The sequence below is a fragment of the Procambarus clarkii genome, chromosome 29 (genome assembly GCF_040958095.1).
Source record: "Procambarus clarkii isolate CNS0578487 chromosome 29, FALCON_Pclarkii_2.0, whole genome shotgun sequence".
NCBI lineage: Eukaryota > Metazoa > Arthropoda > Malacostraca > Decapoda > Cambaridae > Procambarus > Procambarus clarkii.
In genome coordinates this window covers 8,189,452-8,213,733 of record NC_091178.1, presented here as the reverse complement: position 1 = coordinate 8,213,733, position 24,282 = coordinate 8,189,452, and the positions used below count along the sequence as shown (strand labels likewise).

Sequence of the window (24,282 nt, the reverse complement as noted above, 5' to 3'; positions counted from 1 at the left end):
GTGATTTTTTATCCGAATTCTGACTCTCTGCACCTATTTTCAGTTTCAAATTATGACTTTTTATACCGAAAATATGCCAATTACTGAAAACGGCGATGGGTCATATTTTGCCCAAACCCCCCTGCAGTTTTTAAAATGTCTGAAATGTCGGATATTTGACTCCTGAGCGTGATTTTTGAGCCGAATTCTGACTCTCTGCACCTATTTTCAGTTTCAAATTACGACGTTTCATACCGAAAATATGCCAATTACTGAAAACGGCGATGGGTCATATTTTGCCCAAACCCCCCTGCAGTTTTTAAAATGTCTGAAATGTCGGAAATTTGACTCCTGAGCGTGATTTTTGAGCCGAATTCTGACTCTCTGCACCTATTTTCAGTTTCAAATTACGACGTTTCATACCGAAAATATGTCAATTACTGGAAACGGCGATGGGTCATATTTTGCTCAAACCCCCCTGCAGTTTTTAAAATGTCTGAAATGTCGGAAATTTGACTCCTGAGTGTGATTTTTGAGCCGAATTCTGACTCTGCACCTATTTTCAGTTTCAAATTACGACGTTTCTTACCGAAAATATGACAATTACTGTAAACGGCGATGGGTCATATTTTGCCCAAACCCCCCTGCAGTTTTCAAAATGTCTGAAATGTCGGAAATTTGACTCCTGAGCGTGATTTTTTATCCGAATTCTGACTTTCTGCACCTATTTTCAGTTTCAAATTACGACTTTTTATACCGAAAATATGCCAATTACTGAAAACGGCGATGGGTCATATTTTGCCCAAACCCCCCTGCAGTTTTCAAAATGTCTGAAATGTCGGAAATTTGACTCCTGAGCGTGATTTTTTATCCGAATTCTGACTCTCTGCACCTATTTTCAGTTTCAAATTACGACGTTTCATACCGAAAATATGCCAATTACTGTAAACGGCGATGGGTCATATTTTGCCCAAACCCCCCTGCAGTTTTCAAAATGTCTGAAATGTCATAAATATTACTCCTGAGCGTGATTTTTTATCCGAATTCTGACTCTCTGCACCTATTTTCAGTATCCCTATCAGTCCTTCAATGATGACCCACATGTACTGTTCGTTACCTCTGAGGTTACTTGCCCGATGTGTTCGTGTGTCTTCCCTTGGGCTCCACGGTGGGTTGGGGTGCTGGGTAGCAAAAGTCTGTATCGGATTATTTGCACATTAGATTCTGACCATATCTTCTTAAACTTGAGGTGGGTTCCAGGCCTCTAGTGTCATTGTTGGAAGATCTGGCTCCATAGCTCTGACTGCTGTAGTTCCAGACCAGGTTTTGTTTGACTACTACAACTGACCCTCTGTTTCCATCCCATGTCTGTGGCAGGGTTGAGCCCCAAGCCCCTAGTGGTGACTACCTCATCACCTGAAGTGGCTCCGGCTTTTATGTGCCTTTTACCCTCTCCTTAATGTGGGATCACCATCCTGTAATTGCACTCAAACATGCATGATTTCTTCAAACTCTGCTCCAGGATTTGTTTGCTCCTGCTAACGGGACCCAATTATTGTGATCGTTGTCTCGATGAATATACTTGACCTGATTTATATATATACACAAGCACATGGTTTACTCTGTAGATACCTACGTTACTTTATATTCCACCTACACACGTGTAGTTGTGGCCCCTTTTAAAGAATGGGTTTCCAAAAATATTCAGTTAAATTGCAGCACTGGTACAGTTATTCTCCTGCACCATGTTACAACTAGAGATGAGGACCTCACTCCAATGATTATAATAAATATATTCTAAAGTCCCAAGGTTATCCTCCAGATGATACTTTCCCTAGATTCCCTCTTGGTCGTAGTCTTCAGTACCTTTGAGTGGTTAAGATCACTTTTGATGGTAGGAGACTTCAGTATAGCGTAATACTTCCCCAGTGTCAGATCTGTTCAGGAATACATTCCTTCTCTGCAGTAGGTGTTGGAAATTTGGACATTTGCCTTAAGTGCAGTAGTGAGATGTCCCTTTGCTCCACGTGTGAGGGAAAACTGGTCATTCTGATCATTTCTTTTCTCCAAGCTTGCTGTAACTGTAGTGAGCCCTGCCCTGCCTTCTCTTGCACATGCATGCACTATAAATTTGAACAAGTCATCCTCAACTTAAAACATTATTGTATAACTTTCCCTGAGGCAGAATGCCAGGTTTTATTGTCTTACCTCTTTCACTGACATGACTTTTGCCCATGCATTGCATTGTACTTCTCTTTTCAAACCTTTTTCCCTTTCTCAGTTCCACAACTGTTTCCAAGCCTTAAACCTTGACATCACCATGAGCTCCCGTTCTTCCACTCCTCTGCAATCTGACGTGGAGGGTGTTCCTCATGGATCACCAACCAGTTTCCACCATTCCCCGTGTTCTGCTCATCACCTCTCCTCTATCCCTGGCAACTGTCATTCTTTGAGCCAATCATCTTGGCCCTTCCATTTGTCTTTTAGACTTGCATCCAGGCTGATGTCCATCCTCCTTCCAACTGTCTGTGTCGTCTGCTCTGGTTCTCTCGCACCACCCGAGATAGAGGCTGTCGCTCAGTACATTGCTACTAGAATGTCTGTGTCTCGGTAACAAACCTGGATCCTCTTCCTCTTTCTTTCCAGTGAATAAGAAGGCTTCAGTACATCCCCCCCCCCCCAGTTTCCACCTCCGGCTCTGTCCCTACATCTCTCATCTCGGTGGCCAACTTTGCTATGGAAATTTTCATGGGCCTAGATTCACCCTCTGGTGTCCTTGATCCAGTGCACACTGCCATTTCTGGCCTTCCTCATCCCCATTTCCTGGTGCCGCTGCCTTCATTAAACCCTGTCAGTTCACCTGTGCCTTTTCCTGCCACCCTCAGTGGCAGGATATACTGTCTTGTATATACTGAGGTTGTTTTTAGTTCTGAACCAATATATAGGACTAAGTACACGTGCTGGTCGGTCGTTAGGTTATTGTACTGGTCTTATTAGTTCTATAGAGGTTGACATCTTGACTTCAACGGTAAACTAACACTTATTTCGTCTTCAAAGGATACAATGAACTGTAAGTCAAGGACATAGATTCTTGTATTGTAATTTGTGTATTTGTACTCACAGCATTTGTGCGCCCCTTGAGGGACTTGAAGTAGAGGGGGGTAGAAATAGCCTAAGCTACTCTATCCCTTTGAGATGTATTTATTGCTTATCTCAATAAACATACTTGAACTTGAACATACACAGAGGTTTAATCCCCCACACCCCCCTCCCCACACCCTACACCTCTGTGAATAACTATAGTTTACTTTAACAATGAACATAATCTTGGTCTGAAATACACCTGCAATCTTATCAGGAAACTATTCCTATAACCTTAATAACTATCCAAAGATAGACCAAACATGCAGCTTGTGGGGGGAGTGGTTAGTTGAGTTCCTCTGCCAGCGCCGGCAGCCCCCTCCCTCCCCTACCCACCCACTCCTCCAGGAGTAAATAAGAGCCTGTGTGAAGCGACTCCCGGGAGAAGTCACCAAGCCGTTGCAGAGGACGGGGGACCAGTAAGGTCTGGTAACCAGGCATATTCCACCGACCTCTTCACCCCCATAATAAAGATATTATACACGAAAGCTATCAAATCCCCCTCCCCCCTAAAAAAAGGCTTTTTAGTGTTCAAGAAGCCTACACAATGAGGATTATCACGCTAATAGTGGTGGTGGTGCTATTATCGGTAACCACGCACGCTACAATCTTCACTAAGGTAAGCCTTATATATTATCTTAATTTATATACCTATATATTATATATTGTACGATTATAATGGATTACAAGAGAGGACCTTATTCACATCAACCGATACACATATTTACAATTCAGTCTGGACTGAACAGGTGCACATCAGGTTTAGGTGTAAAACAAACGCAGTTTCAGACCTAAACTGAAAAAAACATTAAGCTGACAATGTGGTGATACAGGTAAACACAGCGTACAGTAGTAATGAGAACAGACTAATTATAGCAGCAGTAGGTCTAGCAATGTCAAACTATAGGAACAGTAGAACTAATGGTATCTACAGTTAATAAAATAAATGATAATTATTGACTATATATACATATTTACCTTAATTAGGCGATTGATGTTGCTTTCTCTCAATAATGTCACTAAACGTGTGACATCTATGTGACTGTTGGAACATTGTTTATTAACACGGTCACCATAAGAAGGGCTGCGTGAAGACAAAGTATATGGGAACAGACTTTAGAGCCTTCCCACCTGCCATCCAGAACCCTCACACCTGCCATCCAGAACCCTCACACCTGCCATCCAGAACCCTCACACCTGCCATCCAGAACCCTCACCTGCCATGTTGCAACCCGTTCTCGCACTTTCGTATAGTCAATATTGACTTATTAAATACGTGCATATGTGACATACTAAACATACTAGTTTACCTTGAAAAGCTTCATAGAAAACACCAACCTTACCTAACCTTCTTAGTATGTTAAGATAAGCATCTTATTGCCTCGTAATTACAATTATTACTTAACCTATTATAGGTATAGGTTAAGTAATAATTGTAATTACGAAGCAATAAGATGCTTATCTTAACATGCTAAGAAGGTTAGGAAAGGTCGGTGTTTTCTATGAAGCTTTTCAAGGTAAACTAGTATGTTTAGTATGTCACATGCACGTATTTAATAAGTCAATATTGACTGTAAGAAAGTGCGAGAACGGGTTGCAACCCATCCAGAGCCCTCACATGCCATCCAGGACCCTCACACCTGCCATCCAGAACCCTCACACCTGCCATCCAGAACCCTCACACCTGCCATCCAGAACCCTCACACCTGCCATCCAGAACCCTCACACCTGCCATCCAGAACCCACATACCTGCTATCCAGAACCCTAACACCTGCCATCCAGAACCCTTCACACCTGCCATCCAGAACCCACATACCTGCCATCCAGAACCCACATACCTGCTATCCAGAACCCACATACCTGCTATCCAGAACCCTAACACCTGCCATCCAGAACCCACATACCTGCTATCCAGAACCCTAACACCTGCCATCCAGAACCCACATACCTGCCATCCAGAACCCACATACCTGCCATCCAGAACCCACATACCTGCTATCCAGAACCCTAACACCTGCCATCCAGAACCCTTCACACCTGCCATCCAGAACCCACATACCTGCCATCCAGAACCCACATACCTGCTATCCAGAACCCTAACACCTGCCATCCAGAACCCACATACCTGCCATCCAGAACCCACATACCTGCCATCCAGAACCCACATACCTGCTATCCAGAACCCTAACACCTGCCATCCAGAAACCCTCACACCTGCCATCCAGAACCCTACACACTTGCCATCCAGAACCCCACACACCTGCCATCCAGAACCCCACACACCTGCCATCCAGAACCCACATACCTGCTATCCAGAACCCTAACACCTGCCATCCAGGACCCTCACACCTGCCATCCACTACCCCTCCCACCTGCCATCCAGAACCCATACACCTGCCATCCAGAACCCACACACCTGCTGACCGAACAGTTACGGCGGAGGTGATACTGATACATTTATTTGTAGAGCAAATCAGCAACAATAAATGTTTTCTCCAGCACAAACTTGGCCCCGCGGGAATATGTATGTGTATGTGTATATATTTATATGTATATATATATGTACATGTATGTATGAGTATGTGTACATGTATATAAAACATTAATAATTGTGTAACTAGCGTCAAAAGATTGTTATTTGCTTAGCTGAACGAACTAGAAGGTTCAGTTCCTGAAGCGATTATGTGCCTCTGTAATCCTTTACACCACCGCTCACGGGATGGGTATGGGGTGCATAATAAAGAAACTGAATTGGACGATCATTATAGAAAGCACCAGAAAATAAATTTGGTAAATACGATAAGAGAGGAAGGAAGTTCCATCCTAATCACCGGTTACGATGTAGTTGGCCAAAATAAGGGTTGGAATTTCGCTGGGAAAAGTTCTTTGATTAGGGCTTACTGCGTCCCTAATTAACGGGCACACAAAGTTTCCCGTTGATACTTGCTGCTTGGATTTAGTTCGCGCCGTCAGGTACTTGGGCTGCTCGGTAGAGCGACGGTCTCGATTCCTGCAGGTCGGCGTTCGATCCCCCGATGGTCCAAGTGGTTAGACATGGTTCAAGTATGTTTATTGTGATAAGAAAGAAATACATCTCAAAGGGATAGAATAGCTTAGGCTATTTCTACCCCCTTTGGACATGGATTCTTTTCGATCCCAGCTCCTGTTTTGTCCTTGGTATCCACTCCCCGTGCTACAGTCATCCTGGCTCGCGCTCTCCTTGTATATTTTGCTTTCCTGTAGAGACGGGGATACGTTTTTGGGTGACGGTTTATCACCTAAATATTTAGGTTTATTTAGGCTACAAGGTGTTCAACGTGAACTTGTAACGTTAACCTGTGACGTTGATCTTTGACCATGTGACGCTGATCCTAAGACAGTGTATTGTTGATCTCTGACCTTTAGCCGGGTGACGCTGAGCTTTGACCTTGTGGCATTGTTCATTATACTCTGTGGCCCATTGACGTTAATCTATGATCCTGTCACGTTGATCTTTGACTCTTGTGTCATTGATCCTTCACCTTGTGTCGTTGATCTTTGACCCTGTGATGCTGATCTAATGCGGCAGTTTACACTGCAATGCAGTAGTAAAAGATGGTGAACCATAGGGGGATAGAAGATGGTGAACCAGAGGGGAATAGAAGATGGCGAACCAGAGGGAATAGAAGATGGTGACGCAGAAGGGGGAGGGGGTAGAAGATGGTGTACCAGGAAAAAAGAGGTAGAAAATAGTTCCTGTTATCTGTAGCTTTATCCACTGTCTATAACTGACAGTGCTCCTGTAATCTATGGCCTTACCATTCTCCATTACTGTATGTTTCCACGCCCCACAGCGCGTCATCAGTGAGGACGCCACCTACCTCAATGATGTTGGCGCCGAGTGCGACAGGCAGAGTCCGTGTGGCTGGGAGATCTACGGCGACCTTCGACGGCATGTCTACTATCTACGGAACGAGTCAGTCAGTCTTCCCATTCTACATCTATATTCCTCCTTATGAGCATACTCCTCAGGTTTCCTTCTTCCATTCAGAAGTAATGGCAGACGCTTACTTGTACCTTCTACTTCCTCTTCAGCTTTGCCCTCTGGAAAATGTTGGGAGCATAAGAGTAAGTTTTGAGAAAGAAGGAAAATAAATAGTTGCAAGTGAAATATGTATAGACACGACTGCGGACTTCTGTCTTTTGTGTACTCAGCTCTTTATGTCCATGGCCGATTGGCTTCCAGGGTCAATACGACTGAAATCGCTTTATTTTAAAAACCATATTTAATATATTCCCCTAAAGTGTAAAGTTCAATGTAAAGACTAAATTCTGGTGATTATATATTAAGAAATAAGACTACATTGCCATGAATATAACGTTATATTGCAGTCACAATAATGTGAGTGAAAATTAGACACCCAATCCACAAAACTCAAAATATAGGAACTGACGACGTTTCGGTCCGTCTTGGACCATTATGAAGACGTAACGTAACAAAAGTGGTCAAGGCAATATATATAATGTAAGAGTGAGATGATAGGCCGAGAAGGTTGAAGAAAGGGAGTAATGTGAGAAGTAAAGGACAAATTGTGTAGTATAAGAAAGCGTTTTTCGACTGCGGGAAGGTTATTAAGGTCACTGCAAAAGCTTACTATCCAATCAGCAAACATAAGCTTAGTTCTGTATAGTCTAGGAATAAAGTTTCTGTTATTGAATATACTGAGAAATAGGATATTTTTTTTATTATATTTACCATATCATTAAAAACAAAATCAGCATATTTTACTTAGTATGACTTCCAGAATTAACGTATATGTTGAGTACTGCTCACCTGAGGTTAAGACATAACGCCTGACCGCTATATGTGATGTTCCTTCAGGTGTGACTGCCCCTCGGGCACTCGCTGCATCAGGGTCGAGGACGATATCCTGCAGGAGGCCTACGTCTACAGTGTCGTAGGATCGGCTCACCCAAGTACTGAAGAATGGACGAACAACCTCCAGGAGGGAAGGACATGGAGCCGGAACCCCTTCACGGCATTGGACCACTTCTGAAAGAACTTTAGGACAAACTGTATAAATAATTTTGGTGCATATGTATGGGTGTGTTTAGGGAGTGAAAGCCATTCGTTGTATGTAACAACAGCCTGTTAATGGCTGTTTTTAAGTGGGAAAGAACTATGATATTTGCGAATTAGATATTCATAAAAAAGAGCATATTAGGATACCAATATATTAACATGGTCTTAAATTATATTTTTAAAACTGATTATAACAAGATTAAGATGTTAATACTTATGCTTATATACATAAGCGGGGCTTTAACAGCTGCCATGCTCACTACGCCACTGAGAGGTTGGACAAAAATATGTAACAAGGCTATATACACCAAGAGATATATACCCCCTCTTCTTGATGCATATACACTGAGTTTACTTTAGTCCAGGATAATATTCAAGCCTAAAGTTTACCTGCTGGTTGGTTAGCGAGCTATTGTGGTGATTAGTAACTGGTTGACGGCCGAGATGTAAACTGAGGTTGACGGCCGAGATGTAAACTGAGGTTGACGGCCGAGATGTAAACTGAGGTTGACGGCCGAGATGTAAACTGAGGATGACGGCCGAGATGTAAACTGAGGTTGACGGCCGAGATGTAAACTGAGGTTGACGGCCGAGATGTAAACTGAGGTTGACGGCCGAGATGTAAACTGAGGATGACGGCCGAGATGTAAACTGAGGTTGACGGCCGAGATGTAAACTGAGGTTGACGGCCGAGATGTAAACTGAGGTTGACGGCCGAGATGTAAACTGAGGATGACGGCCGAGATGTAAACTGAGGTTGACGGCCGAGATGTAAACTGAGGATGACGGCCGAGATGTAAACTGAGGTTGACGGCCGAGATGTAAACTGAGGTTGACGGCCGAGATAGATATCGCAACATAAATGTTAAAAAACACATCTTCAGTCAGAACAAATGTTTCTATAGAGATAATATAATGGTATTAAGTAGATTTATATTTTATTTAACCTTGTCATCAATTAATAATGACAAATGCTGGTCTTGGCTTCGGAATTATTTGAATTACAGTAATTGCTAGTTTGCACATGTCTCGTGTGGCTCATGTCAAACCATAATGAGTAATTCATCAACTGAATCAAAAAGTTGTAAAGCGCATGGTTGTAACTACAGCTTCACGAGGTGTATAATGTATTGATGTGGCTCCATCTACATGCTGGGTACACTATTGATGTGGCAACATCTACATGCTGGGTACACTATTGATGTGGCAACATCTACATGCTGGGTACACTATTGATGTGGCAACATCTACATGCTGGGTACACTATTGATGTGGCTCCATCTACATGCTGGGTACACTATTGATGTGGCAACATCTACATGTGTTGTATAGTGTAGGGAAGTATTTGTTGCTACATGAAGCTCCCTGCCCAGTGTTCGGGACAAAACAAAAGCTAATCTACTAGTACAATAACATTAGAGTTGTCTGATTCAATCGGACCGAGCAACACATCAGTCAATAATTAATTCGTAACGTTAGGAGAATTTATGCTTGACACGAGGGAACATGTGCAAACTAGCAATTGATTCAGATAATTCCGAAGTCAAGACCAGATAGAAAAAACCGTTAGAGACAAAGGAGAAGGAACCTTTAACCCCGAGGCGGGGTTAACAAGTCGTCGGCTTCCTGTCCCCGTCGAGGCCACTAGGGTTGTGCAAGCTACAGAGGCGGGGTTGTGCCAGCTACAGAGGAGGGGTTGTACCAGCTACAGAGGCGGGGTTGTACCAGCTACAGAAGCAGGGTTGTACCAGCTACAGAGGCGGGGTTGTGCCAGCTACAGAGGCGGGGCTGTACCAGCTACAGAGGCAGGGCTGTACCAGCTACAGAGGCGGGGTTGCACCAGCTACAGAGGCGGGGTTGCACCAGCTACAGAGGCGGGGTTGTACCAGCTACAGAGGCGGGGTTGTACCAGCTACAGAGGCGGGGTTGTACCAGCTACAGAGGCGGGGTTGTACCAGCTACAGAGGCGGGGTTGTACCAGCTACAGAGGCAGGGCTGTACCAGCTACAGAGGCGGGGTTGTACCAGCTACAGAGGCAGGGTTGTACCAGCTACAGAGGCGGGGTTGTGCCAGCTACAGAGGCGGGGTTGTACCAGCTACAGAGGCAGGGCTGTACCAGCTACAGAGGCAGGGTTGTACCAGCTACAGAGGCAGGGTTGTACCAGCTACAGAGGCAGGGTTGTACCAGCTACAGAGGCAGGGTTGTACCAGCTACAGAGGCAGGGTTGTACCAGCTGGGGAAGCGGAATGTCGCTGAATTCCTGCGCGAGGGACGAAAGCCAGATCATCGCTAGCACGGCTGCGGCCGTCCACTAAACAGTTTACCGTACGCGAGTCATACATTAACCGGACACTACATTCCCGTAAACGTCGTTTTGAATCTAATACCAGCACCACCGGCCTCCCCGGAAACACGATTCAAATTCAAATAATATGCAATCCTATTATTTCGCATCTCAACTTACATTCACTCATCTTATTAGTAAATATAACCAATAAATTGCTGCTATAATTTAATATATATATATATATATATATATATATATATATATATATATATATATATATATATATATATATATATATATATATATATATATATTATATGTATATATATATATATACATATATATATATTATATGTATATATTTCTCAAAAAGTAAACAAAGAGTTGAAGGTGGAGTGTTTGCCAGAGGTGTGATGCTCACCGGTCCGCCGCCCTCGGGGTGGGTCAAGTGACCAGTGCGAAAGATCAGGTTCCAAGGCCCGTAAGTCTTGACCCTCTGCTAATTGAACATTCTTTACTGCCTCGGGCTAGGTAAAAAAAATAGGTCAATAAACTACAATATGATACTGCTCAGGGCGCCACCGTGGCGTCCGTACGTGGTTGACAGCTGGCAAAATGTATTAATAAAGGGCTTTGGTTCCAATGTTATCAAATGCCTACAACTTGTACTAAGTGGGTTTAGCCCTGACACACACACACACTTCCCTAACTCTGACGCTGCAGTTAGGTCTAGCCCTGACAGACAGACGTACGTCCTTAACTGTAGTTGGGTCCAGCTCCCCTGACAGCCTCTATAGCTGAAATCTTGCTCTGCTTGTTTTCCCACTTCACCATTCCTGCCTTCGTGGAATCTTTATATATTTCAAGGTCATCTGCAGCGCTTGTGAGCGACTTCGACAACTGCTGAGCTTGTGAGTGACTTCGACAACTGCTGGACTTGTGAGTGTTACGGCCCTAATGGGACGCAACCGGGTTCTTTTCTGGTGGTACGAAAGTTCTGGTATCCGGCCCCAAGTTAGTAGAGGCTTTCAAGGGGTGAGCTCAGTAATGCAAGTAAAACAAAAGGGGAGGTACATTAAATACAACAGTTCATCACTTTATCCATATATAATTATTTTCCCATCACCATATATATTTATATGACTCTTAAAAGGAAATATTACTACACCATGTGTACACCAACGTCTCTCTCAGGAGACACTAAACACTCGGCGAAGCTCAATCGATGCAGTCTTGTACCGTGTTTCCTCATCCGTGGTACTACCCTCAGCAGGTACCGGGAAACAACAATGAGTCTACCCTGGCCACGGGCCAGCCAAACCACAATCCCACTAAGTGCCTCTTCGTGAAGGCCCACAACCACAGTCCAGCCTGGTGCTGGCAGGTACCAATCAGCCTAGCGCTGCTGGGGCCACTTCACGAGCGAATACTAGGGTTACGAGCCCTAGGCAGGAGCTTCGTGCAACTCGCTGGTTACTCTCCTCTTTCGGCACCTTAGTCAGTCGTCTCTTCTACTAGCCAGCCCCGGGTACGGCGAATCCCGTCACTGCCACTTCACAGACAGACAGTAGAACACTTTACAGTTCATCAGTACACTGGGACACTACATGGGACCACTAGGAAACATCACTTACTGGCTTAGACACATACATCCAACTCCGCTTATGGCAGATGGCGCTGCTTTTCTAAACACTACCTCACTAGAGGTCAGCATCAGCTACCTCACGAGCTACTAGGACAAGAATCTAGCATTTCTGGCTGGTATATTCCTGTCGCCCCTAGATGGCGTCGTCCATGTTGTGGGGGGTTTCGGGAGCGGACTCACAGATGGCGTTGACGTCGCTGCTCCGTGCTCGTAACAGTGACTTCGACAACTGCTGGGCTTGTGAGTGACTTAGACAACTACTGGGCTTGTGAGTGACTTCGACAACTGCTGGACTTGTGAGTGACTTCGACAACTGCTGGGCTTGTGAGTGACTTAGACAACTGCTGGACTTGTGAGTGACTTCGATCGATAACTGCAGTGCTGGTGGGTGACGTCGACAGTTGCAGATGTTGCCCCTTGTGTGCATTACATTGTGCTTTGTTAAGCCTGAAGCCGTTGTCCCATTTTGACAACTAAGCTAAACCTCTTAAGAAGTATTAATCCACCGGGGATTACATACATTTCGAGACATACAAAAATGGCATTAAACTCATCTATCCAGGAAATCAGATCAGTCAAAAGAAACTTTGAAAGAAAAGTTGCTCAAACTATTAAGAAACAACCCAAGATCTACTATGCTTATATTAGTAAATCTAAGACCAAAAGACACAGAAAGACCCACGAAATAAAGACCAGTCAAGTTATCATTGACATACAAAGGCAGCCAACACTCTGAATGAATACTTTACATCAGTATTCACACTAAAAAGATCAAAACATCATTCCAATACCCGACACAGCTGTTTGAAGCAGGCGAAGAGGACGAATTAAGGGATATTCCCATAACGTGTGATATAATCAGGAAAGCACTGACAAACTAAATTATTTCAAAACCTCAGGTGTGGACGGAAATCAATCCAAAATCATAAAGTATCTGATCGATTAACCACTGAAATTCCTGTTCAGAAAATCTCTAGACCACGGTAAAGTCCCTCTACTGTCGATTGGAAATATTCACATGTCATCCCATTCTTAACGAATCAGAAAGAGTTCAGCAGAAATCTACTGACCAATGAGCTTAATCCCACATATCTGCAAGCTCACGAAGAGAATCCCAAGACAGGGAATCGTTCACCATACTTCATCCGTCTGTTGTCATCCACCAACCACCATCCGCCAGCCACAATCTGGCAGTCACCATCCACCACCCACCAACAACCATCGGACAACCAACGCACGCATGTCAATACATCACGTGGAGCAGACCCCTCACGAACAGTAATTGAGAATTTGATTCTTGCTGCTGAATAAGTACTGGACAATACATTTGTGGTCGACATGGCCGCCCGGACATAGCACATTGCAGCCCGTCCTCCAAACAAAGATCCAAAAGTGATTCCATGCACCCGCCAAACCCCCTGTTTATGAATGAAAAGTGGTTTACACACGACTCACCAACCCGTCCTCGACTCAAATCCATTACATTCAGCGGTCAACCCCACAGACGCATTCATAAATTTTAACATACTGTTCACTCAAAACGGGAATTTTCTCAAGTATAAATTAATATTATAATATATTAGCATATTGTGTATATATAGGCATAGAATAGGTTAGGTTAGGTCTTTAGGTTCTGTTGGTGATTATTTGTATTTGTAGTACGTGGGTGAAGCATTTATAGCGTTGTGGTTCGAACAAAATTCGTCAGTGAAGCACTTGTTCCGGATATGTTCGAACGTCAGCAGTTGTGAGTCGTGTGTAAACCGCTTTTCATTCATAAACAGGGGGTTTGGCGGGTGCATGGAATCACTTTTGGATCTTTGTTTGGAGGACGGGCTGGACTCACAACTGCTGACGTTCGAACATATCCGGAACAAGTGCTTCACTGACGAATTTTGTTCGAATCACAACGCTATAAATGCTTCACTCACGTACTACAAATACAAATAATCGCCAACAGAACCTAAACACCTAACCTAACCTATCCTATGCCTATATATACACAATATGCCAATATATTATAATATTAATTTATACTTGAGAAAATTCCCGTTTTGAATGAACAGCATGTTAAAATATATTAATGCGTCTCTGGGGTCGACCGCTGAATGTATTGGACTTGAGTCGAGGACGGGTTGCACATTGTAGCACCTGAGACAGGGATCACTGGAGCCTCAAGACTGTAGGAGTGTCATTCCTGTTCCTTGAAGAAGCAAGAGATTGGGAAGATCTTCTGTGTGGACTGATGTGAGAGATTGAGACAACACATTTAGATTAATTGTGGTCACAGGGCGTCACTTCTCTACATATTTATATATATGTCCATGTTTCGAGTACTTAAATTAGAACTCCTATGTGTTCCAAATTCTGCTATAGGAAACAGCATTGCGAGCTGTCAAACTGCGATGTATTAACAGGTGTCGTTCACGCGAACAGATGGGAGGACTTGAGTGAACCTCAGACATCAGCAGCTGGGCCTACATGACCCTCCAAGTGATCCGATTAGTTTTTGTAGACACTTCTGTCTGAGAATTGTAAAGAATTGACTTTAGTTCAGGACTGTTTAGGACTATAAACAACTTGTTGGTTGGTCAGTAATCAACTGACGTATGGGGGGGGGGGGGGGTGCGATGCGGTGGCCTAATAGTATATATAGTGATAGGCCTAAACCCTACACTATATACAATATACATTTATATACACTGTTGAAGACATCATAAAAAGAATGGTGAAACCCCATGCAACCTCTGAAGAGTCAACTAACACAACACTTGTACTCCCTATTAGACTATTTTACAGGAACTTCTTTTCGACGGCTCATAAAACGGAGGAAAGGGTCCTGAAAGATATTATTGATAGGAACGTCATCCCTACAGACAAAAATCAGAAAATACAATTGACAATTTACTACAAAAACAAACAAAAAAACGGCCAACCTACTCATGAAAAACTCCCCACACACCAAACAGAACGCCCTGAAGGAGACCAACGTCGTCTATGCCTTCACATGCCCGCTTGGAGACTGTAAGCCCCAAAGAACTCAGTATATAGGCAAGACAACAATGTCTCTTTCAAGGCGATTAACCATGCACAAACAACAGGGCTCCATCAAGGAACATATAATCTCTTCCCACAACCAGACCATCACCAGAGAAATCTTAACAAGCAACACAGAAATCATCGATAAATACAGTGATAGCAGGAGGCTCGACATCAGTGAGGCACTACACATCAAAAAGTCAACACCAGCAATCAACAGCCAATTAATGCACAACTATATTCTACCCACTTCAAGACCCCGAACCAACATAGAAGCAGCAAGAGGAAGTATGGGCCAATAGGCCTTCTGTAGTTACTTCCATTCTTATGTTTCCATACCCATTGTTTCATGTTCTGTCTTCTGTTTCTTATTATACATTTATATAAATGTATACATATATACACAGTACCTTCCATTCACCTGGGTTCTAGACGACTTGAATCGCGGACCCCGCGCGTGTGAGGGCGAAGCTCTATCGACCGAGCTATTGAGTAGTCTTAACACATTCCTATGCCGTGGACACAAGAACGTGTCCGCCGGGGGTCATTTGAATTTGCCGAAGTGGACATATTTTTATGTCCTACGAACAAATATTTCTATAAAATTCAATTCTTATCCGATCGACTTGGGGATAGTATGAACATGTTTGCCATAAAATTTACGTTTTCTTTAGTACCCACATAGCCTATTTGGGAGAACGGCATAGTCTTGTATCTTCGTGGTAAAACTATTGTAGATCGCCGATGTGCGGTAACAGATAACACTTCGCCCACTTCCCACACTCTTGCGGGTGGGCCACGATCATCATTCTTCATTTATATGCATATGTCCGCGTAGGGAATTTTATTGCGATTTCAAAGATACCAAATTTAACGCTGTAGGACAAATGTGGAGTTGACTAAGGAAAGTTTCCAGAAGCAGCATCCTGCTGCCAAACTGGAATTTTCGACTTTTGTACATAATGCATTTTATACACACTATATACATATAGCTTTAAAATCGCAAGGTCCGGGGTTCAGTTCCCGCTGAATGACAAATGCATTTGGACATCGTTTCCTTACACCTGATGAGTCTGTTTACCCAGCAGGAAATAGGTAGCAGAGTTAAGCAACTGTTGTGGTTGTTGACCAATCCACACACTAGAAAATGAAGGGACGACGACGTTTCGGTCCGTCCTGGACCATTCTCAAGTCGATTGTGACTTGAGAATGGTCCAGGACGGACCGAAACGTCGTCGTCCCTTCATTTTCTAGTGTGTGGATTGGTCAACATACTTAATTTCAGCCACGTTATTGTGACTCATCGCCTGCAACTGTTGTGATTGCATCCTTTGGAAGGTCAGTAATTGGCTTAGGAGGGCCATGGTTAAGGGCAAATGGGAGAGACCTTTGACAAGTTGCCGGCTTCCTGTCCTCGTCGAGGCCACTAGTGTTAGTGGCTCTCAAGTAAATTAAGCCTAACAGATTTTGTTCTGAAAATCAGACTTATATATGGAATAATCCGCCAAGAAGCGTCCAAAACCAGCGTTTCACAACATATGATATATTATTTACGTTAGGTTGGGTTGGGTTGGGTTGGATTAGGTTAGGTTGTTTTGGGTTGGGTTGGGTTAAGTTAGGTTAGATTAGTTTAAATAGTTACGATGACGTAGAGGATTCCAACTACGAAGCTCTTTGACCCTACTCTATGGCTAAAGTTAAAAATAAAACACATGTATCAAAAAGAAGTTTTAAATTCTTAGCAAGCTACTGGATTGTGTCTCTCATCGCTGCCGCTAAAAGATTATTAGTATCATAAAAATCTGAAAAAACAAACATTCGGATTGCAGAAAAAGTAACGTGAAATTTAATATAGTATATCATGCAATGAACGTTTTCTTGTATAAATTACTTTCATAGAAAACGATTCTTCCAAATAAAGGGAAGACCTTAATACTTTCTTTCAAATCTGCAGCCTTAAAAAATAGCTATATTAGACTTATGCTGAAATAACTACTCACACACATGTTTACTTTCTGGAAGTGCATCAGCTCTTGAGCTCCGCCTTTCAGTCATCCGTATAATTTTAGAATGGTTACAGACCTTTACAACCTACAAGTTCAAGAAAGATTATTCAGTCAATAAAATACATCTCAAAAGGATAAAGTAACTTAGGTCATTTCTCCTCTCTCGAAGATATAACCTACAATTGGCATTTTTAAAACATGTTTACAAATACCAGATTTTCCTCCCGGGGGTTGGGTGGGGGGGTGGCTCCATGCCATCCGGCCTGGGGCATATGGCCCCTCCCTCTATACGCCAGGCCGGCTGGAGGACCAAATCATCTAATCACCAGACCAAATTGTACCTAATCATCCGACACAACTTTATTTTATGTTTCAACTCATATATACTTGCCTCGACTTCGTTTAATCAGGATCTTTGAACGCATGTATACACATTCATCATGTATACTCTCTCAATGTGTCTGTATGCATGTAGCTGGTCTCAGCATTTGCACATGTAATGTTATCTTAGACACATATGTAACTGGGTAATGATAAAGTAATTAGTTGGTAATTATTTAGGATTACTTGTGTATAGGCGATAGGCATCCTCCATTATTGTTAAGTGCGCCATTTATAATTCTCGGATGAATTTTCTAATCTTGTATACTTTAGTTACGTACTAATATGTTCGGGTGCATGTGCCCTTACTTGCGTAGAATAGATATACCAGTATAGTTATTAAGGGCGCTTAACATGTATCCCTGCATATGCACACCATAGGCTGCAACTTGCAATTACAATTATATAACAACTGAAGTTGCAACATTCTAGCAACTGCAAAGCTGGAATAAGTTGCAAATTACTAGCAACTGCAGCTGCACAACATTCCATGCAACTTGCAGTTGCAAATGTTATTATTAATAATTTAAATTAATAAAAAGTTATACCGCCTATGGTGTTTGTTTTCACCCGACGCACAAAAAATACATTTCAAAAGGATAGAGTAGCTTAGGCTATTTCTACCTTCGACGATATAACCTACAGTTGACATTTTAAAACATGTTTACAAATACCAGATTTTCCTCCGCACATTAACTCCAACCCACAAAGCAGACGGTCAGAAACCACCTGGCGGGATAGATATGTTTTGGCATGGTTTCCTTTCACTTAATGCAGCTGTTCACCTAGTAGTAAACAAGCATCGCGAATTAGCCAACTGTTATATAGTTAGCCAACATATATATATATATATATATATATATATATATATATATATATATATATATATATACTGAACTTGGGCCTATAATATAAGTTACACCCGTTGACTCAAGTATCTGTCATAAAACATCTGATGAAAGTGCTTACTGCATAACGTAAGTTCCTATTATATAATACTAAACATAAATGCATTGTGTATAATATCTAACACGTACCTAATGTATATCTAACTTCTGCCCAGTGTTTAACATCTAACTTGCGTCTACTGAAAACAATGCTTCACTTTAAATCAAAACAAGAGCGGTGTTTGTAATGTGGGCATGGTCACCTAGCCTCAAGATACCCACTGACTGTCCTGACCTAAAGAAAATATTAATTTCCTTCCTTTAATGAACGTTCCCATCTGAACGTTTGGTATTTATTTAAGCTGTTAAAATTTTTTTGCCTTGCCTAACCATCATATTTGTGAATCTAAAATATAACACATTTTCCTCGTATATCACTGTAGCTTATTATTTGACATTGAACACGCATAAGCGTGAACCTTGCGTGGAATTTAGCACGAAAATATACACATTTCTCACGCCAAATAAGAATAAAAAATTGGCCATTTCTGTCGTGTGTGACGCGAGGATTGCTACCCTGGCCACGGGGCGGCGCGTCCTGGCGGCTGTGCTATAATCACCAGGATCAATATTTCACTAGCATACCTCCACCCCCGGAGAGGCAGCATCAAGCCTCCAATTATTGGATGTGATATACGCTGACTCTCATCCTCTCGTCCCGCTATGGGTGTAATTACTGAAGGTGAGTAGTTATGACATCTTGGGAGGAGAGAAGCGGACGTTTGGGCAGTTAGTAAATGGTACTTCGGGTTCCAGATCTTGGTCGGACGTGGTACACACAGAGTGATCAACACGTCTATTTGGGGTGACCTTGTGTACACACCTGCGGGACTGCGACGGTAGTTTATGTGTTCGACAAATTTAGTAGACTGTATGTTGAACTTCTTGTAACACAACTCCACAGTGGGGGTAATTTAATTTAAATCTCGCTAGATTAAGATGATCTAGTGTTTTATTTTAATTAAGTTTGTTACTTTAATCTGAACTAGCAACAATAGTTTATTATAATTGAGTACTTAGTTTTAATGACTAAAGTTAATTATTTATAATTTACTAAAACAATTATCTTGACTGTTAGTTAATAAATTATGAACAGCTTAGCAGTTTGCTCTTCTCTTCTTTTTTTTTTATGGTAAGTCATCAAATTCGTTATTTATTTGTGAGATAACACACTGGTTACACAGTGAGCGATCCCAGAATGTCGTCAATGTTTGACGTTAATCTACGGTTAAAGGACCGTTGGCATGATGATGGTTTAATCCCGCAGCCTAACCACCTCACTTCCAACATCCTATATACTAAAAAGAAAAACATGGTCAAATTTTAGGTACTAGGGGAAGGAATTCTTAACAATAGTAAAGTTATTTAACCATTAGGCAAGTATTGCAAAAGGTATTGCTCTCTTTACGTGGCGTGACGTCGCCGTCTTGGGTAGCCATTGACGCAGCCCGTCCTCCAAAAATGAGGTGGTAAATGTAAGAAGACAAATAAGTGTAATTATGTACTATTCATAGCAGTTAGGAATTGTACTTATTTTCACTTAGTATTAAATCGTACTATCAAATATATTGTGAATATTTTAGTTTACCTGAAAAACTGAATAGAAAACCACAACTTCGCCTAACCGTCTCAGTTTTTGAAGATAATCTTTTTATTGCTTCTTAATTACAATTAGTACTTAACCTATAGCTATACTGATATTACAGTTTTACAAAACTAATAAAACAAAACTAAAATATATCAATAAATTGTAAAGTAACTCAAGATATTTTAAAATTTTGTATAAAATCTATATTGTTTAATAAACTTGAAAAAGAAATTCTTGATATTTATAACTTGTGAATTGTAAATTGAAGTTGAAAACTTCATCCTAAATTTCTGAGTGTCTTAACAGAAAACTAGGAAAATTAAATCGGGGGAGGGGGTTTGATAAAGTAACAGCCCCATAAGTGCAATTATGCACTGTTTGTGACAGTAAGAAAGTGTACTTTTAGCACTTAGCATTAAATCGTACTGTCAGTTCGGAGGATGGGTTGCTTGACGCCATATGTCTAATGACCGCACCTCTAGACTTATTAGATTAGGCCAAGATTAATAGTAAATTAGGAGTGGGAGCTAAATTCTTGTGAATTGAAATATCAAATTCACATGATTAAATCGACATACTTACTAATTGTTAATTGCAAAGGTTACACCCATATTTATTAGACTTAATAGAACTACTACAGTTCGTCTATTGTCTAGTGGAGGGCGGACGGGCTGGCGCTGATAACAAATGATTGCATCAGCTCAACTTATCAGTTAATAGAGGACAAGTACTCATAAATTTAATTTTATTATGTGAAATTTAATATTAAATTATAATTAAAGTTTTGTTTCTCTTAAGTGAGAGAATATTTCCCACAGCGCCTGACTCTTCCCCGGCTGCGAAGCTTTTCAAAAAGTAAAATAAATGATATGAAAATGTTATTAAATTAATATTAAGTAAATCCTTCAAAAAGAACCGTTCAAAAGTGATGAGTATATATTCACAATCGACTTGATAATGCTCCAGGACAGACCGAAACGTTGTTGTGGTCTCTTCACGTTCTAGTGTGTGGTCTGGTCAACATATGTGTATATAACATGATAATATGTAACTGAAGTTGGTTGGCTCAGGCTACTAGGAGGGGAGGGAACCCACTTGTTGACCACCCGTACATGGTACTAATGCTGCCTTACGTTTCTTGCCCTCATTTGCGTGTCCAGTTTGATGTTCTCTTGCCCTGGGCGTTGGGTGACTGTGAATATATATATAGAATATATATATATATATATATATATATATATATATATATATATATATATATATATATATATATATATATATATATATATATATATATATATATGAGAGAGAGAGAGAGCGCGCGTCTTGACTGCACACTATCTTTTGCCTTAAAGTCATGAGAGATCCTACATCTCCTGCATTGCTTAAAGACAAATTATTTAGTGCTGTTAATACCCTATTGACTGGTGCCGACATACCAGCTTACTCCTTTTATAATAAATGGCTGAGAAAAAATGCCTATAATCCCATTAAACTCAACATTCCTTTTAAGTGCAATCTACCTGTCTCTTGATATTCCTCTTCATCTGTACCCCACCATTCAAGTATCATACACACCTGTCACCAAGAAAGATAATGAGAATCTTGCTCTTCTCAAAGCTGTCACACTCGAAACAATTGCCTCCTCCATCGAGAATTTAAGATCTCACGAGCACTGTGTCTACACCGACGGCTCAGTCCAATCTTCTACTGGATGGACTGGAGCAGCATGTAGGTTTTATAGAAATAACATTTGCATATAGACTGTCAGTGTCAGGTTAAACAACTGGCTGACCTCCACACAAGCAGAACTAGCGGCATTACAACTAGCTACCAGTACATTAAAAACATTGGAGGAGGAGTAATATTTTGTGACCCAAAGTCTGCTCTTCAAGCAATCGAAAACTTCTCGTGGTAAAGCTATGATTTGTTCAGATCTGAAACCTATATCTATGGGCAGCACAAAACGTCCACCAGATTGTGCAACACAGTGGTTACAAGGATCAGGTTGGGTTACCGTTACCTGTGGTGGCTACAGGTGACGGATCCCCCAATCCTGAGCACTCCAGGTGCAAACTCTATGAGCAGGAACTGCGGCATGATCTCCCACACTACATCACCGAATGCACAGTTATTAGACCTTTCAGACCAGTTGGCATGAGGTACCTGGAGCTTTGCAATTACTTTATTCACTCTCGTATTCTAGAAGATATCTTCACAGTGTACCCAAAATTTGCTAGTGCAGGCTACTAAACATATGACCCTGTATGACTAACCATCCTGCGAGATGGGGACTTGTATTACCACTGCTACCTTATTCACTCTTGTGTTGATGATATCCTTAAAATGCATCCGGAGTCTGCCAGTGCAGACTGCCTATCACATGCCTCTGTATGACTAACCATCCTGTGTGATGGGGATTTTTGATTAGCACGTAGTTAGCTTTTTTGACACACTGTACTCCACTTAATATAGTCTAGGCTAACTGCACAAATGCAGATGTACCTCATGTATTTAAAAAAAAATTACTGCTCCCAGCTGCTGGTTCGTTATTTTATATATGTTCATCTTACTTTCTTGTTTTAGGTGTTTCAATATCTACGGGTATTAACATTGTGTTTGGGTATGTAGTGTAAGGCTTTTGTTTTCATTGGGCTTTGGGCTTAAGAGCTTATTAATTTCGAGGATTATTAACACCATATCAAGCTTACTGAACAACCTACAAGGACAATTTTTCGAAAACTAATGTAGCAAAATAATTACAATCTGTATATACACTAATATGTAGGATATACTTCTATGTATATAATCCTCTAGTTAAGAAGCACTATAATAGTATTTAAGTCTAGTTCATTTATTATGACTCCAAACCCATCCTGTGAAAATACACTTCAGTTGTTGGTTTGGTGTTGGGCTGAGTATCAATCTCTGATGGGTTGTTAAGGCATCCACAAGCGCTGACAAACCAGCAAGAATACTTTGATGTTACTTAATAACCTAATACAAAGTAAATTCTCAGTGTTTACACCGAGAAACAGAGTACACTTCTCTGTGTATATATATTCCTGTTGAACAGCTGTTACTTGGGTTTAACCCCTGCACTGCGCACCTGTTTTTTGCAAAATATTAATGGTGCAGTTGTTAAGGACATATTTTGTTGTTTTTATAAATGTTCAACTAATTTTAATGTCATAATGCTTCCAAACATTTCAAATCACAAATAGCGATGAAAACATTAAAAACCTTAAACTATGGCCTAATTAAAAAAAAATCTCAGAGCGCTTTAAGGTGCTTTGTGCAGTGCAGTGGTTAAGGCCTATCAACTTGTTGAGGGTTATTAAGGCAACAACAAACGCTTACTACCCAACCAAGAAGACTTCTTCAGCCTTGAACATAATCTGGAACTAAAGTAATCTCTCAGTATATATATATACACGCAGAAGTGGTGTACTGTATATACCTACCTCTTCATGTATAGACCCCAGTTCCCTACAGCTGTCGCATTTTGAATTCGTGATACATTCCTAAATCATTCTTAAATTTAAGCATTTATTGTTGACACTCCATAAGGTACATGTGAAACGGACAGTATCGCAAAATGACATTAATGTACAGAATGCACAAATAAAATAAACGAAACTAAGACGGGGAAAACAAAGCTTATATACACAGTTTTCTCCCGCCAACAAAATTACCACTGGAAAGACCAGGGTGGCCTTTCCAGTCCCCTGGGAGATAGAAAACGTATTCCTCTGACTTAAATGTAAGCTTCTCATTCTCTCGTGATGCAAGAACTGTATCTTATTTTGCTATTTATATGTTTTATTTGCAATACTTAAGGCTAGTTTAGCATGGAAATAGTAAGGAGAATTACTTGCATGCAACCACTTGTTCCCTTAACTAAGCTGATATAAAGGTGTAATCTTAGTATAGTGCCGATAGGTCTACATCCAGGTCCTCAGTCACTCACAACTGCACCTTCGGGAGTAAGTAACAACGTTTAAGGTATGCGTTAAATTCAACGAGATGTGTTCACCGATTCTCTCTGTATATACACACACAAGGATTTTGTTTTTTCCGCCGGAGGCGGCTAGTCTATTGTGTAGCACATACTCATCCTGGGAGTGGTAGTTTATTGTGCACTCTATACTCATCCTGTGAGCGGTAATTTATTGTGCACTCCATACTCATCCTGTGAGCGGTAG

The 24,282-nt window shown here is 41.5% G+C and overlaps 1 protein-coding gene across 1 annotated transcript; it reads left to right on the top strand.

Moving 5' to 3' along the window:
* The first annotated feature begins 3,513 nt into the window (after window positions 1-3,513).
* On the top strand, window positions 3,514-9,084 carry LOC123765139 (uncharacterized). Its single transcript, XM_045753616.2, has 3 exons — window positions 3,514-3,739; window positions 6,955-7,076; window positions 7,983-9,084. Exons 1-3 carry the CDS (start codon window positions 3,668-3,670, stop codon window positions 8,155-8,157), a joined length of 369 nt encoding a protein of 122 aa, XP_045609572.2. The 5' UTR covers window positions 3,514-3,667; the 3' UTR covers window positions 8,158-9,084.
* The last annotated feature ends 15,198 nt before the right edge of the window (window positions 9,085-24,282 follow it).